Consider the following 15,476-nt stretch of genomic DNA (forward strand, 5'->3'; position numbering starts at 1 on the left):
AAGCACTTGATACTCTTTAAGAAGGCCGAGTTCCATTCCAGGCACCCACATCAGACAGCTCACAACTGCCTAAAACTCCCTCTCTAGAAAACCTAGCACCGTCTTCTGGTCTTCCTGGGAACCCATGTGTGAATGGCATACACTCACAGATAGATATATAGAGAAATACACACAAATAAATCTTTTAAAAAAGTAATAGCAGATTATTTTTTAAGAGATTAGGACATTGCTATGACCTCTAGCCTCGTCTGCCTCTTCACTCCATTTTAAGTCCCTCTTCCTTTACTCTGCAGTCCAGCTTCTTCCAGACTCCCAGAGGTGTCTTGTTTCCCATCTAAGTCTTCTCTGAAACTTGAAGCATCTCCTCTGCCCTCTGAATTCAAGTTATTCTTTTCGCTCATCAGTTTGGGTATAACCTAAAACCCCACCAGCAGTTGAGCACACTCAGCACCCAGATGTTTCTTCTCAGTATGCTTCTCTAGTGGAAGGAGTCAGAGAGCTCCTTGTGGAAATGGCTGATTCAAGGAAACTATGCAAGATGATCTTGGAACATCTTATAGTGCCAGAAAGAATGGACGTGCTCAAAGCACACACACCCTGTGCCTGGTGAGAGTGAGTCAAAGGAGCCACCAGAAAACCTCCTGTTGTCCAGAGATAAAGCAGTATGGATTATAATCCAAAGCATATAACCAACATCTAGGAGGCTGGACTAATGGAAATTAATGATTAATGCATTAAGTAGAGGCGAGACACATTCTTATTCAGATGAATTTCAAATACTTTTTTTTTTTAGATTTATTTATTTATTTATTTATTTATTTATTTATTATATGTAAGTACACTCACTGTAGCTGACTTCAGACACTCCAGAAGAGGGAGTCAGATCTCGTTACAGATGGTTGTGAGCCACCATGTGGTTGCTGGGATTTGAACTCAGGACCTTCAGAAGAGCAGTCGGGTGCTCTTACCAGCTGAGCCATCTCACCAGCCCCTCAAATACTTTTCTAAATGTCCTCCTCCCCAAGGGAGGGCTACATATATTGATTTCCTTCCAAAGGGTACAGAATGGAACAGGGAAGGAGAGCTAAGTGATGATCATCATGAACATGTAACATTGGGTGGATGTACCCTGAACCGGATGAGATGTGATAAGAGTGGCTCCTTACTCACACAGCCACTTTCCCTAAACCTTAGCCTAACGAGGGAGGAGTCCATCACCAGACACATTCCATCATAGGGCATTCTGCAAACGACCTTGAACCAAAATGAGAAATATCCTTCAAGCCTGTCAAAATCATTAAATAGAAGAGGAGCCCAAGAAATTGTCATGGTCAAGATCAGTCAAAGAAGGCAGGAGGTACCCGACCTGACATACTGGCATATGAAGGGGAATTAGGTAAAAATTAAGGGTCTCTGAATGAAGTACAGACTTTGGTCAATGTGATGGGCCAGGAAGGTTGGCCCAAGCAGAGTATACACCTAGTAGGTATGTATCCTTGAGGTGCATCCGTATCACCATGTACACAAAAAATTATTAGTCTTGTTTCATTAGTTATGACAAATATAACAGAGTAGCAGAAGACATTGATTGATCCCAGGGAACTTGGGTACAGAGGATGTGGGGACTCTGTTAAATTGACAATTTTTAAAAATTCGTTAAAATAAGAAAAGGTTCATAAGCCAGGTTAAAGCTCATGCCTTTAATCCCAGCACTTGGGAGGCAGAGGCATGGGAACTCTAGGAATTTGAGGCCAGCCTGGTCAACATAGTGAGTTCCATAACAGCAAGGGCTGAGTAGAAAGGCACTGTCTCAAAAATCCAAAACAAAATAAAGGAGAAAAACTGAAACATTTATAAAAAAAATAATAACCAAGTAGATACGCCCTAAAGACTGAACATGTATGAGATGCTTCCTACTTTCCACTAGTTATTTAACAGTCTTCCAGGCACTGCATGAATAGAGAATATTATTCCTCTTAAGTTAAGGAGTTGGTCACAGACCTTGTGATGGCTTTATGTCCTTTTGCAAGTCCAGTAGTTCGTTTCCTTTTCCTTCTATTTGACGCAGTGCAGTGCAGTGTGTGCCTGTGTGCGTGCGAATGTATGTGTGATGAGAGCAAGTGCAAGTGTGCACACGCCACAGTGCACACACGGAGGTCAGGAGACAACTTGTAGTCCCCTCTCCTCTTCTGCCATGGGTTTTAGGGACTGAGCTCACTTGGTCAAGCCTGAGCAGCACATTCTTTCTCCACAGAGCCATCTCACCAGCTTCAGTACTTCAAGTTTTAGAAAGGCTATCAAACAATTGTACGGGAAGTAAAGGTGTTTCATTTTCTTGGGGTTTTGTTTTGAGGTACGGAAGTACTTATGGACTTAGTTGTTTGTCTCTGCTGGTTCCCAGGTATGTGCTCACAGGGTGATGAGCTCTTGCCTTTAGGAAAGTGACAGAACTCAGTCCCGTTAGGTCATTCAGGCTCACAGCTTCCTACCATTTTTCTTGTCTGGTGACCAAGGGTGATCTTTCCCTGACAGTTTAGTGTCTGTTTATCCCAACAAATTATTAGCTGCTTAGAAGCAGGAAGGGGTGTGTGTGTGTGTGTGTGTGTGTGTGTGTGTGTTTGTGGTGTGTGTGTGCACGTACATGTGCTCATGTTTAGTTATTTTTGATTAGCAAGACTCCTGCTCACAAGGGGTCAATAAACTTTCACAGAATGAGTGAAGGACTTTGTGACTCAGCAATCAGACCTTCAAGTTGCATGGACCAGGATTGAACTTTCCTTACTACTGGCATATAGTCAGTAGCAGTACATATCCCTAAAGGCGCTTGGCTGGATGAATGTGCTTGCTTAGAGATTTCTGTAAATGTTATCTATAATTTTATTAGGTGTTTGTTGAATTAAAGAGCTTCATATTTGTAAGGATTTTAGAACAGTTCCCAGTACAGGGCCAGGGTTTTTATTTGTGTTCTTTTCTTCCTTTCTCCCATTTCTCTCTCTTCCCTTTTTTTTTCTAATATTCCCACTGACCAAATTAAATTTTATCCTTTTGGTTTAACTTGTTAGATTATCTGGAAGGAAAGGGTTAAAATATGTGCTATAAATTTGGGGCTGGGGAAGTGGCTCAGCTGGTAGGAAAAAAAAAATTGTGTGCAAACATGAAGATTGGAGTTTGGATTCCCCAGGACCACATCAAGAGCCAGGGATGGCAGGGTGCATCTATACTCCCAGTGCTTGTGAGAGCAGTGAGGGATGGAGGCTACAGGGAGGATGTACTGGATGCTCACTGGATAGCCAGTCCGGCTAAAAATGAACTCCAGGTTCAAGGAGAGAGCATGCCTTGAATAAACAAACAACAAACAAATAAAATAGGAAACAAGGTGCAGAGTGACTGAAGAAGACACTTGATATCAGCTTGTACTGTATGTGCATACATATCACATGAATATGCACTATGTAAATATATATATGTATATATATGTATATATATGTATATATATATACACACACACATATATATTAAATCAATAAGCATTGTGTACTGCAGAAAAAGGATCATTCAGGGTTGCCAAGTCTGTTGAGCTGGGTTTGGTACCGAGAACTTATGCGGTGGGAGAGAACCAATTCCTGCATATTGTCCTCTGACCTCTCCACACATGCCCCGTGACATGAGTGGACACATATACACAACAAATAAATCCGTGAAAAATCAAGAGTCCAAGTATCCAAGTCAACAAGGACAAGTGTGGAAGGTGGTGGTAAGAGGGATAGAGCCCCTTGCCATGTAAGCCTGCTGGTGTGAGTTTGTTTTCTGGAAGCCATGTAGAGGCAGACGGAGAAAACTGACTCCACAGGGTGCTTCTGCCTTGGAGTTCTCTATGGAGAACAAGCTGGCCTCTAAGGGATAGAGATCTGCCTGCCTCTGCCACCTGAGTGCCAGGGCTAAACACTTATCCCACCCCACTAGCAAAATGCCTTAATTAAAGATCCTTTTAAAAAAATGATTTGAAAGCAATACAATTCATACATAACTGACCACCTAATTTTGCAAATTTTACTGATCTTCTCAAATTCTAGTTTTCAAGAAATTTGATGTAGCTCAACATGTAAAAATATATAGCTAGGTGGGGTGGCTCTTATTGTTCGTCCCAGCACTTAGGAAGCAGAGGCAGATGGATCTCTGAGTTTGAGGCCAGACAGGCCTACAGAGTGAGTTCCTGTCTCAAAACCAATACCAAAATGAAACACACACACACACACACACACACACGATTCAGTAACACAAATACATATGCATACAGGTGTATTCATATATACACATATACATAGCATGAATACACACACACATATGTGTATCATGGAAACAATTTTACTACACAACAGTGACTCTTAGAAAGTTGACAGATGTACTTAGTTCTTTCTCCAGGTGTATTCCTTTCTATGCACTCCATTCTGTCATCTAAAAGATGCTACTCAAAATCTAAAATGATTTAATAATCTACTAATGGCCTGAAGTCTAAAACACACACACACACACACACACACACACACACACACACACACACTGTCTAAACCATTGCATCTCAAACATTAGCATGCATTAGAATCGCTCAATGGGCTTTACTTAGCTGAATAGATTGTTATCTAAGTGCTTTTATACTTTTCTTTTGGTAAGAGGATTTGGGAATTGAACCCGTGGCCCTGCACATACTAGGCAAGTATTTTATTATATTTTATTATGAAACTAAAGTTTTGGTCCAGAGAATGTACTCTTCTAACAAGTTCAAAGGTCCTTCTGTTGCCACTGGGCTGGCAGTGGTCTGGGGACACACGTTGAGGCTAAGAATGATAAGAGGGCTAGAGAGAAAGCTCAGCAGTTAAGAGTACTGACTGTTCTTCCAGAGGTCCAATTCCCAGCAACCTCATGGTGGCTCACAACCACCTGTAATGGGGTCTGACGTCCTCTTTTGGTGTGTCTGAAGAGAGCAATGGTGGTGTACTCATATGCATAAAGTAAATAAATAAATCTTTTTTGTTTTAAAGGGGACACGAAATAAATAAACCAAGGGTTTGTGTTTTCATGTGTTTGACTGGTCCCAGCTTGACCTCCAAATTCACATACTCATTGCATTAGATTCCAGGCTCATTTGATTCTTGCCCAGGTCCCAGGCTAAGTCTGGCTTCTGGTTGCTTTTGGCCACCTTGGTGTTCCTTGTTTCCTTCTGAGCCAAAATGTCCTCTGGCACCTTCTCTCTGAAGTGTGTGTGTATTTGAAGAGTAGAGGATTAGAGTATCAGGTGAGTGATAAATGTAATGAATTATCACAATAATTCAAGGGAAAGTTACTTGCTGCTTTTTCAAGGATCAAAAATGAGTTGGCTCTGCCGAAAGTCAACCAAAAAGCAATGGAGCTATCTGTGGCTATTTGTCTTTTCTCTTTTCAGACGGTGAGATAGTGTCCAGAGTTATTAATTTAAAAAAAAAAAAAAAGCTTCCTTGCTCCCATTTGATAGAAATAATTTAATAAAATATAATGGTTATTTTGGTGAATCACCATGAGCTAAATAAAAAGAGAAAAGCAGTCAAAACCACTGTATTAGTTGGGAAAGAAAAGAACCCTTGCCAATAGACAAGAGAAAAGAAAGAAGAAAAGAAAAGAAAGGAAAGGACAAGAAAAGAACCCTTAATTGCAAATTGCCCAGTTTAGCTGTGGCAGTTCCTCAATTTAAGAGAAAATTAGTGAAATCAAATGTAAAGAATTCTCAAAGCTGACCTCTCTAGAGCAAAACAAAACAAAACAAAACAAACAAAAAACTCAATTAAGTTGTGGTGCTTGGACAGGAAGCAGTAGTATGGTGGCTTGAGAGAAATGTCAGCTAGGTTCTGCCTAGAGAGGGAAGGAGAGGCTGCTGTAGAAATGGAAGATTGACTACTCACCCAGGAAAGGAAACGGGGGTGGGGGTGGGGGTGGGGGAACGACTAGAAATCAGAAGATACTAGTTGGCTGGAAAGGTGCACTAGAATATACAATTTAAGCTTTCAGGAAAGCAAGAATGGCTGTCTCCCAGTGCAGAGAACACATCACCTGACTTCCTGTTTCTCTTGCTCTCCCTTTCTTCCTAGTTTTGAGCTGCCCCTTTCTCTCCCTGCAGGTGATGGAGATGGGAATTCCACTTAGTTTCGTGGAATGTTTAACCTACAACAGGAGTGGTATTTAATTTCCTTTTAGCTTCATTATGTTTAAACAAACCAACTCTAGGTCCCTTCTTCATAAAATCCATAATTAAATTCTGAGCTTTAGAGGCAGTAGCCAAGATGGAGTGTGCTTTTGGGGTACCAAATTGCTGTAGGCAATCTTGATCTGCAGCCTTTCACAACCACCCATCCTGAAAATGCCTTTGGCTCCCAGAGGCTTTGGCGCTTGATTTTGGCTTCTTTTGTCTTAAAGTCCCATCCCCCGCCATCACCTCCAGCGTGCCTTGGGATTCAAATGTAGATGGCATGCAGATTATTGGGAGAATAGGACCAACCCGGGCTGCCTTGGCTATTGAGGGGGAAAGAAGGGGGAGAAGAGGAGATCTTCAATTTTACGTTTTCAGTCATTGTTCTCTAGAGATGGGAAATGGCTGTGGTACCTGATCTCAAGAGTTGTATTCGGTGGTATTGGCTTGTGTGGTTCGGGAGAAAGAGTAAAATGGGCTGTTTGAATCTCCTCCACTGGTTCAAGTCAGGTAAGAGTTGAAGCTTATTGATGTGCATTGTAATTGTGTGTCCATTGTCTCTCGTGTTGACCACTTCCGTAACCTTTTAAGATATGTACTGTGCGCCCTGCACTTAGTACTGTGTGGTATAAATTTTGGGACAGTCTTCCTGAAGAGTTTGGGAGTACTTACACACCCACGCACGTGGTCTTGGTAACTGGTTAAAAACTGCACTCTTTCATAACGGTGGTATAAATTCAAAGTCACAAAGCGATCTTAGGCATATTTACTTTTGTTATAAGCACTGATAAAACGTTTATATTAAAAAAGTGAAGGAGGAAGGCGGCATTTGAAAGTAAGATAAGTTCAACTTATCCTGTTTGCAGAATAGCATTTAATAATCCAGTGGTTGTTTTAAATGGAGGCAAACGAGGAAGTCAGGGAAGAAGCGGGGTAAATGGATAGCTGAAAATGTGGTCAGATTTTCCATCTCTAGAGGAAGCCACCTAACTCATTGGAGGAGAGGCAGTTGGTGCTGAATTTAGGAGACTGGCTTGCTCCTGCTCTGGCGGAGTCTACCGGGAGTTACACCTCCAATTGTGGGTAGTCATAATTTAGATCTTCGATGTTGTCAGATTTGAACTTTTCTGGGTTACTCTTCTCAGGGTTTTTATCCTACCCATCCCCGAGTCTGTTTTTTCCACCACGGGGAAGAACTACTTTACTTTATATACTATTTCGTCGTTTGAATATGGCTGCTGTGTCTATCCTCTTTTGGAGGTAGGATAGGATTAAAGGCTCTTTAGAGATTAGTGTGAAGAATAGAGATGTTTTCACTTATTTTGGTGTCCACTCTTGGGTTTGAATGTGAGACGTTATCTGCTCATTGTCTTTAGAGGATCCCTGTTTTTTCTTCAATTTCCTGGTATGTTTGCTCATCGCTTGAGCACTTGACACACCAACGAGATGCCTTTGTATAAAGTCCTAATTGTTAGCTTCGAGGAGTTTAACGATTATGTTGATGAATTAGTTAGTATAATAGAACATGAGGCGATCCTCCAGTGCAGCAAACAAAGAAAAGCTAAGTGAGAAGGAGGCCTGTTGGAGGGGGCACGGCATTGGCTGAGCCACCTGTGAAAGGCGGAGCTTGAGCTACCTTAAGTTGTTGATGAGTAGGCCTCCTTAACTTGTGGTTCTTGTTTAGGAATCTGATTATGCTTTCTTTGGCCACTGGAATTCCAGCTCATTGAATATCAACTTATGTCATATGTAGAGGGTGGTGTTTGGAATAGGAAATTCAAGTGTGAAGATGAAGAACGGATAAACACTAAAATACACTGAGATAGCGCTGCAATGGAGCACGCACGCATCGAGTTTTTTTTTTTTTTTTTTTTTTTTTTTTGTTTTTTTTTTTTTTTTTTTTTTGGGGGGGGGGGTCCCCGGAGAGAAGAATGGAAGACCAGGCTTTCGAGGTGATGGTGGTGGTAGTTTTAAGGTTCAAGAGGGCTTTGCAGGCATAAGAGTCACAACCACCAGCATCCTCGCGAAGACTTTGCATTTGTACTGCCGGACACCTGGGTATGAGAAAAGGCAGGGAACTCGACGACAGTGGCTTTTAGAATGCTGTTGTACACAAACTAGTTGGGTTTAAAGAAGAAAACTGGTATGAGGAGCCCGATGTCTGGGAGGTCGGTTAGGATAGAGCTCTGAGGACTGGGATTGGGTAACGGAGAGGAAGCTTTGGAGGCAATGGGAAGTGATGCTGACTTCCAGTACGACTTAAGGGGGAGAAAGTATTGGTAGTGCCCCGAGGGGACGTTCCATTCATTGTGTTGCTTGCAGTTTGGAGGAAGCTAGGTCCATAGCCTATTTCCCTATCGTCCCAGTTTCCTGGCAGATGAGCTGTTCTGACGGGGCCCACTCTACCCATCCCACCTATAACATAAGGAAAGACCAGCCCGTTGCAGCTGATTGAGAGGGAGTGTTGTCTACCCGGTCCCCACAAGGAGCGTCACCATTGACAGCTTCGTTTCTTTAGAAAGTAGACCTCCTGGAGTCCACATACGGTACACTCCTCTCTGCTCCCCTTAAGGGGAGGTGGACACTTAGGAGGAACCCGAGGCCTGGCGTAGGGAAGCTGCGGGCAGAGTGAGACGGCCGCGCCCTCGCGCCGCCCTCCCCCGTGCCCAGATCCCACCCCGGTAGGAGGCCCAGCTGGCGACACGCGGCGGGGCGCGCGGTCCCGGCTCCGGGTCTTGGCTGCGGCCGCCGGGGCGGCGGGCACGTGGCAGGGCGGGAGACTCCACCTGGCCACGCCGCTGTCCCCTAGATGGCTGGCGCTGTCCCCGGCCGACGCCGGCTGCGGGAGCACGGAGGCATCTGCTGCGCTATCCCGGTCATAGGCGCTAACCGAACCGCTGCTGCCGTCGGGTCGCGACTTCAGACGCGTGCCCACCGTCCCGCCAGGTCCCTTACTCAACTTCGGGTCGGGTTACCTGCCCCGGCGGGCACAGTCACCGTTCTCCGCGACCCTCAAGCACCGCCCGGTCCCGCCCTCTGCTGGGCGACTAGCGCCCACGTCCAGGCAGGGCCGGTGGGCGGTGCCGTGGCCACCCAGACCCCGGGGAGCGGGACTTGGGCAACTCGGAGCCCCGCCCACACCGGCTGGCCCCGCCCACCACAGTGTACGGCCCCGCCCACCCCGCCCGACTCCTCCCCTTCCTGCCGGCTTGCTCCCTGCAGCCCGCCGCCGGCGCCCAGGCCCGGAACGGAGTCCGTGTTCCCCTTGGCCGCCCCGCCCCGCCGCCTCCCACCCCTCCCGCGAGGGCGGCCCGAAAACCCGGAGCGCGGGAGCATTGCTCCGCCGGGCCGGGCGGCAGCACTGGGCATGCTCAGTAGCCGGGGCAGGTTTTTCGGTCGCAAGTAGGAAGCTTTTTGCACTACACCGGAGACCGGGAGCCACGGATCCCGCCGCCGCGCCCGCCCCGCCGCCGCGCCCGCCCCAGCCCGTCCGGCCCCTGGCGGGCGCGATGAACCCGCGCCTGAGCCTCAGCCGGCCCGCCGGGCACTGAGCGCGGGCGCCCAGGGCGCGTTGCGCAGCTGCTCCTGCGCACAACCCCGCTGCCGCCGGCCCGCACCGGCCGCCCGGAGCGAGAGGCTGGTCCGTGCACTGCGCCCGGCGCCGGCCGCGGAGCAGGAAGCGCAGGCCACGCAGGGACCCAACTGGAACAAAGTGTCTGCCGCCGGGTGCCGCGCCCCGACCCCGCCGCGCCCCTGCGCCGCCCACCATGGCCTCCGAGGAGCTGTACGAGGTACTCCCCTCCCCCCGGCGGCGCCCCCGGCCCGCGGGCCTCCGTGCCCGGTTTGCTGGACGGGAAGCGTGCGCCAGCCCCCGGAGCGAGCGGCGGCCGGAGGGGCCGACGAGCGGGGGCGCCGGAGTTGCCGGGCCGGGGAGGGGGGAAGTGGCGCTGACACGAGCTACTTGCTCAGACTCAGCCCAAAGTGCTGCTGGCGAGGGGAGCCCGTGCCTGAGCGCGGCAGGGTCCGTGGGCGGCGCGGGGGTGCTTTTCCTGCCCGTTTGGTCGAGCCTGGTGGACAGGGTGTCGCCTCACGGGGGGCCCGTGCGGCTGTCTCCACTCGGGTACTAGCCAGAGAGATGCAAAATTTCGCACCGAAAATGCTGAGCGTTGACCACATGCTTTAATTAGGTTAGCATTGTGGCCGGAGCCAGGAAATTGAACTTAAACGCCGATGCGCTGTCGTCGCAGCCTTGCGAGTAGGAAAGGGTTCTAAGAGTCGAGGCGATGAGTTATGGGTGATGGGTCTGCCAGCTTTAACTTCAAGTTTGAGAGTTATCGGTCTGGATCTTTTCACGGATTCTGAATGTCTCCACATAACTCCTTGACGTATTTCAAAGTAGACTTCCTGGGAGTACAGAAGGGTAAACGCTGTGCCTTTGAAATACGTTGTTGATTTCACATATTTGTAAATTCATCTTTTTAAGAGGCTTCAAACTTCCCAGATTCCATGCAGACTCACCTTTAGGATGCCTTGAGGAACTTGACTGTTTCGGGATTGAAATGGGCATTTGTAACTACAGCCTTATGTGATCCTTCCAAGGGGGTACCGCCTTCAAGTGTATTACTGCTTTCCGCATGGACTGAAGCTTTGTTGACAATAATGAGAGGCTTGTAGCAACTTTTTGATTAGTTTTTGTTGCTTTTTAAAAAAACCAAAGGTTTACAAAAGTCCTTCGAAGGAGGCTACCTTCTGTAGACCAAGGGGGAGGCTGTTGCATGCCCTTTATTTGAGCTTCAGTTTACTGTACCTATCATTGAAAATTGTCTCCCCCTTTCAACCATCTTACACATTAGCAGTGCCTTGCTGTATTCAGGATGCTCTTAGGTCCCTGGGGGATAGGAAGAGAAAACTCCCGCTCTCCAAAGAAGCTTTGCTTCCAGGAATGGAAGTGTCTTGATGGGTGCCAGCACAGTGGAGGCTAGGATGTAGGCAAGATGTCTTACTCACCAAGTCGTGGAAAGTTCAGATAGTACTGAGTGTGAGGACTCACTTATCACATTAGATCATTCTTTGGTGGCTGACTCTTGTGTGTTCACTGTTGAGCTTTTGGGGGGGGGATTCTAAATATCGTGCCCATTTGGTATCTGGGGGAGAGGTGCACATTATACATATGTGTCCTCCGTGGGTAAAGGAGATGACACACACTGATTGTGTTAGGAGTTAGTAAAGTTACTTTCTGTTTATTCTATAGCTTCCTGTTTTCTACTCACCCTTTTTCTGACAGAGGTCACTTAGAGATAAATAACATCTTATACTGAGTTTGTGTTCATTCAGGGTGATTTTGAATGGCTGTGGTGTGGAGGTTTCATAGGGAGAGGTGGAGGCATGTCCTGGGCAGTGCTCTCAAGAAGAAGCTCTTGGAGAACAGATAACTGCAGTGCAAATAAGTGGTGCACCTGAGCCATGGTAGTTTCCAGTCTGGGTCTTTCCTTAGTTTGTTTTGAGGGAAAAGATAACATGGAGATATAACTGAAGTGATGAAAGCCATTGTAGGTGTGTTCTGGTTAGTATCTTTTAGGCTTCCTTCTAACTTCTTTACTTGGTGGAAACATCAGGACTGTATTACAATTAAAAGTTGATGATGAAGGGGTGGTGGCACAGCACTTGGGAGGCAGTGTTATGAGTTTGAGGCCAACCTGGTCTACAGAGCTAGTTCTAGGACAGCCAAGATTATGCAAAAAAAAACAAAACAAAAACAAAAAAACAACAACCCTATCTGGAAAAAGCCAAAAGACAACAGAAAAGCTGATGTTGAAGTTACACACTTGTAATCTCAGGACTCAGGAGGCTGAGACAGGAGGATCAGGAATTTCAGGCCATAGTGAGCCTGTCTCAAACAAACAAACGGGCCAGTGAGAGGGGTTAGGAGGTGAAGGAAGGCTCCTCTCACCAAACCTCACTACCAGAGTTTGGTCAGTGGTGTGTTACATGGTGAAGGGAGAGAGTTGACTTCTACAGATGTCACTTGGAGCCCACAATCAGAAACTCAACATGTAAAATGAGTACATTTACAAAAGAGGGGGGAAGGAAAGTGATATTTGGAAGTTTTGCATAGTAGCCAAGACTGGATCTAGAATCAAATAGCTTGTTACTGAAGTCCAGTTGTCATGATGAGTAAATTAACCTTGAAAGCTATTTCCTTGTCTGTGGAGGTGGGATCAATGCTTTGCTTAGAGAGCTGTGAGCTTTAGATGAAGAAATCTGCCTGCCTCTGCCTCCCGAGTGCTGGGATTAAAGGCGTAAGCCACCACGCCTGGCGAAGAAATACTTAAAAAACACTCTACAGCAGGCATGTAGAAAGAGGTAATCAGCCGGGCGTGGTGGCGCACGTCTTTAATCCCAGCACTCGGGAGGCAGAGGCGGATTTCTGAGTTCAAGGCCAGCCTGGTCTACAGAATGAGTTCCAGGACAGCCAGGGCTACACAGAAAAACCCTGTCTCAGAAAACCAGAAAAAGAAAAAAAAAAAGAAAAAAGAAAAAAGAAAAGAGGTATTCAGTCCTGTTCTATAACTGATCTAAAATACCCAGTCGTGTTTTTGTTTAAAAAGATACAGTGTTTGCTCACAGAGGCTTTATTGTCCAGTAGGAGTGATACCCAACTGTAGATGAACTCTATGGTCTGTCTGTCTGGGCAGAACACTATGTGCTTCAGAGACCAGGTCAAGGGAGAATAGTTTTGTCATGTTTTTTCTGGTTGTCCCTAAATTGAAATGCTCTGCGTTTGATAGGAGGGCGTACTTTTCATGAACTGTAGTGGGTGGTCCTTCTGCTCACTAAGCTTTCTCACTTATGTCTGTAACACTTAGCCTGGAACCCTGTATATAGTAGGAGATCCTTAGTGTGACCAGGTTTTGTGAATGAAAAAACAAGGGGCCGATCTTTTGGAGGGTAGAACATCGTCAGTCTTCCAGAATTCAAAGAGCTCGTTAGTTGAAGGATAGAATAGACTTAGTCCCTATATCTCCAGCAGCTAAGTAGGGCTGAGTGAACTCATATTTGTGTGTGTTGTGGCTCATGTATAGTCACACTTGATAGTGCATGTGTAGAAGTTAGAGAACAACTTTAGAGTCTCTTTTCTCCTTCCATTTCAAGGTTCTTGTCATAGAGCTGAGTCTTGCCCTCTGATGAGCCATCTTGCTGGCCCAAAGCCAATTTTTAAATTAAAAATTTAAAAATGTTATAGTTGTGTGTTTATCATGTACAGCCTAATGTTTTGATGTCTATGTATATGTTGTGCAATCCCTTAAATGTGGCAAGAGTTAACATCGTGTCTTGCAGTTATTTCTTGCCATGAAAACTGTACGGGTTGAACATTTTCAGTAGCACGGTGTACCCTCATTCCGCAGTCACCATGGCTGTACAGCAGACTCTTGAACGGGCTCCTTTGATTTCACTGCACCAACATTTCCCCAAACTATTCTCCCTCAACTAACTGTATTCTACTTCTATCTCTGATGTGACTACAAGCTATGTTCATGGTCCATCCGTCTGTCTGTCCATCTGCCTGTCTGTCCTTGGCTTCTTTCAGCATAGTGACTTCCGTTTTTCTCAGTGTCTCAGATGACAGAAGCTCCTTTTTACTGGTGGAATGGATGGTGTTCTGTGTACATGTACCACACTCTCTTTACTCCTCCTTCGATGAGGTCAAGCTCCCTCCATATCTGGGCGGTTGTGAATATTGCTGCAGTAAACACAGGGTGTAGACGCCTCTTCAGCCTGGCTTGATTTCCTTTGGGTCGCCTGGAAGATGGCATTCTCATTTCCTGAGGACCCCGTGTGCAGTCTGACTACAGTGCTTGTGCTCTTCCTGTTCCCGCCATCCCCGTACGGACATCCTCTCTTCTCTCTGCCCCCTTATTATTGGTTATCTTTTGTCTTTCATAAAGGCATTCCAACAGACGGCACTTGTTTGTAGTGTTTAAGAATTGATGACTGTGTGAGGATATGTGTGTGCAGGTCAGAGAAGGACATGGTGGCATAGATCCTCTTGGTTCCAGGAATCGAGTCCTTGCCATTGTGCTCGCGTGGCCGTGTGTTTACTGAGTCATCTGGCTGGTCCCGATGGCGGTTTTGCTTTGCATTTTTCCTCACTGTTGAGGTTGAATATTTTGAATGTACCTGTTAGCCGATTGTGTCTTTTAAGAAGTGTTTATTCAGATCTTTAGCCTATGTTGTTGTAGCCGTGCTGTTGGATACTTTATGTATTTTCATTATTAACTTATCATCAATTTCCAAGTATTTTCTGCCCTTCTTTAGGCTGCCTGTTTTGTGATTTTGTGCCATCCTGTTTTGCCTGTTTTTGCTTTCAGTTAGTCAGTCAGTCTTCTTAGATCAGTGTCTTTGTGCTTCCCATTTTGATCACTTCTAGTAGTTCATTGTTTGAAGTCTTAGATTAAGCCTTTTATCCTTGTAAGTTGGTATTTTGTATATGAAAGAAGGGATTCCCTTTACAGATTCCCTTCTTCTGCATGTAACTACCAGTTTTCTCTACACCTTCCTGGTCTTGGCCCCTTTATTGGCAGGACTGTTGAAAAATCATTTGTCTATAAATGCTTGGGTTTGTTCGTAGGTTTTCCGTTGTGTGTGGTTGGTCTGTGAGTCTGTTTTATGTCACACTATGCACTTTTATGATAATGTGGTAGTGTATTTTGGTCCGTGTGAAGCCTCTAGGTTTGTTGTTCTAACTCAAAATTACTTTGGATGTTTGGGAACTTTTTTTTATGTATGAGTTTAAGAATGTATCCTGATTTTGTAAGGAAGAGTGTCCTTGGTATTTTGATGGGAATCCCATTTATTTTCAGATCACTGTGTTGTGGACATTTTTACTATATTATTGATCCTAATCCATGAACATGGTATATCTTTACATTTACTTATGTCTTTCATCGGTGTTTTTCAGTCTCGTACTTGTGTGTGTGTGTGTGTGTGTCTGTGTGTGTCTGTGTGTGTGTGTATCTGGTGCTAGGATCCATGCCCTAACAGTGAAGTACAACCCCTGCCCTGATATAGCTAAGTTCATTCCTAAGCCTTTCATGTTATTTTACTATAGCTATTGCAAACATGATGACATATGTGGTTTTTTAGATACTTAGTTAAGTGTATAGAAACACTGCTGGTTTTTATATCTTGGCTTTGTATGCAAAAGGGTTTTTTTGGTGGAATCTTTGGGGTTTTCTGTATGAAATGGTATTATTGTATG

The 15,476-nt window shown here is 45.6% G+C and overlaps 1 protein-coding gene across 1 annotated transcript in view; it reads left to right on the forward strand.

The window, feature by feature from the left end:
• Nucleotides 1-9,441: 9,441 nt before the first annotated feature.
• Cdyl (chromodomain Y like) overlaps nt 9,442-15,476 on the forward strand; it is a 138,738-nt gene continuing 132,703 nt past the window's right edge. The window contains exon 1 of the mRNA XM_021215344.1: nt 9,442-10,008. Coding sequence (XP_021071003.1) covers nt 9,985-10,008 — 24 coding nt within the window. The 5' untranslated portion in view covers nt 9,442-9,984. The remainder of the gene's footprint in view (nt 10,009-15,476) is intronic.

This window comes from Mus pahari, chromosome 16, assembly GCF_900095145.1.
Source record: "Mus pahari chromosome 16, PAHARI_EIJ_v1.1, whole genome shotgun sequence".
Lineage (NCBI taxonomy): Eukaryota > Metazoa > Chordata > Mammalia > Rodentia > Muridae > Mus > Mus pahari.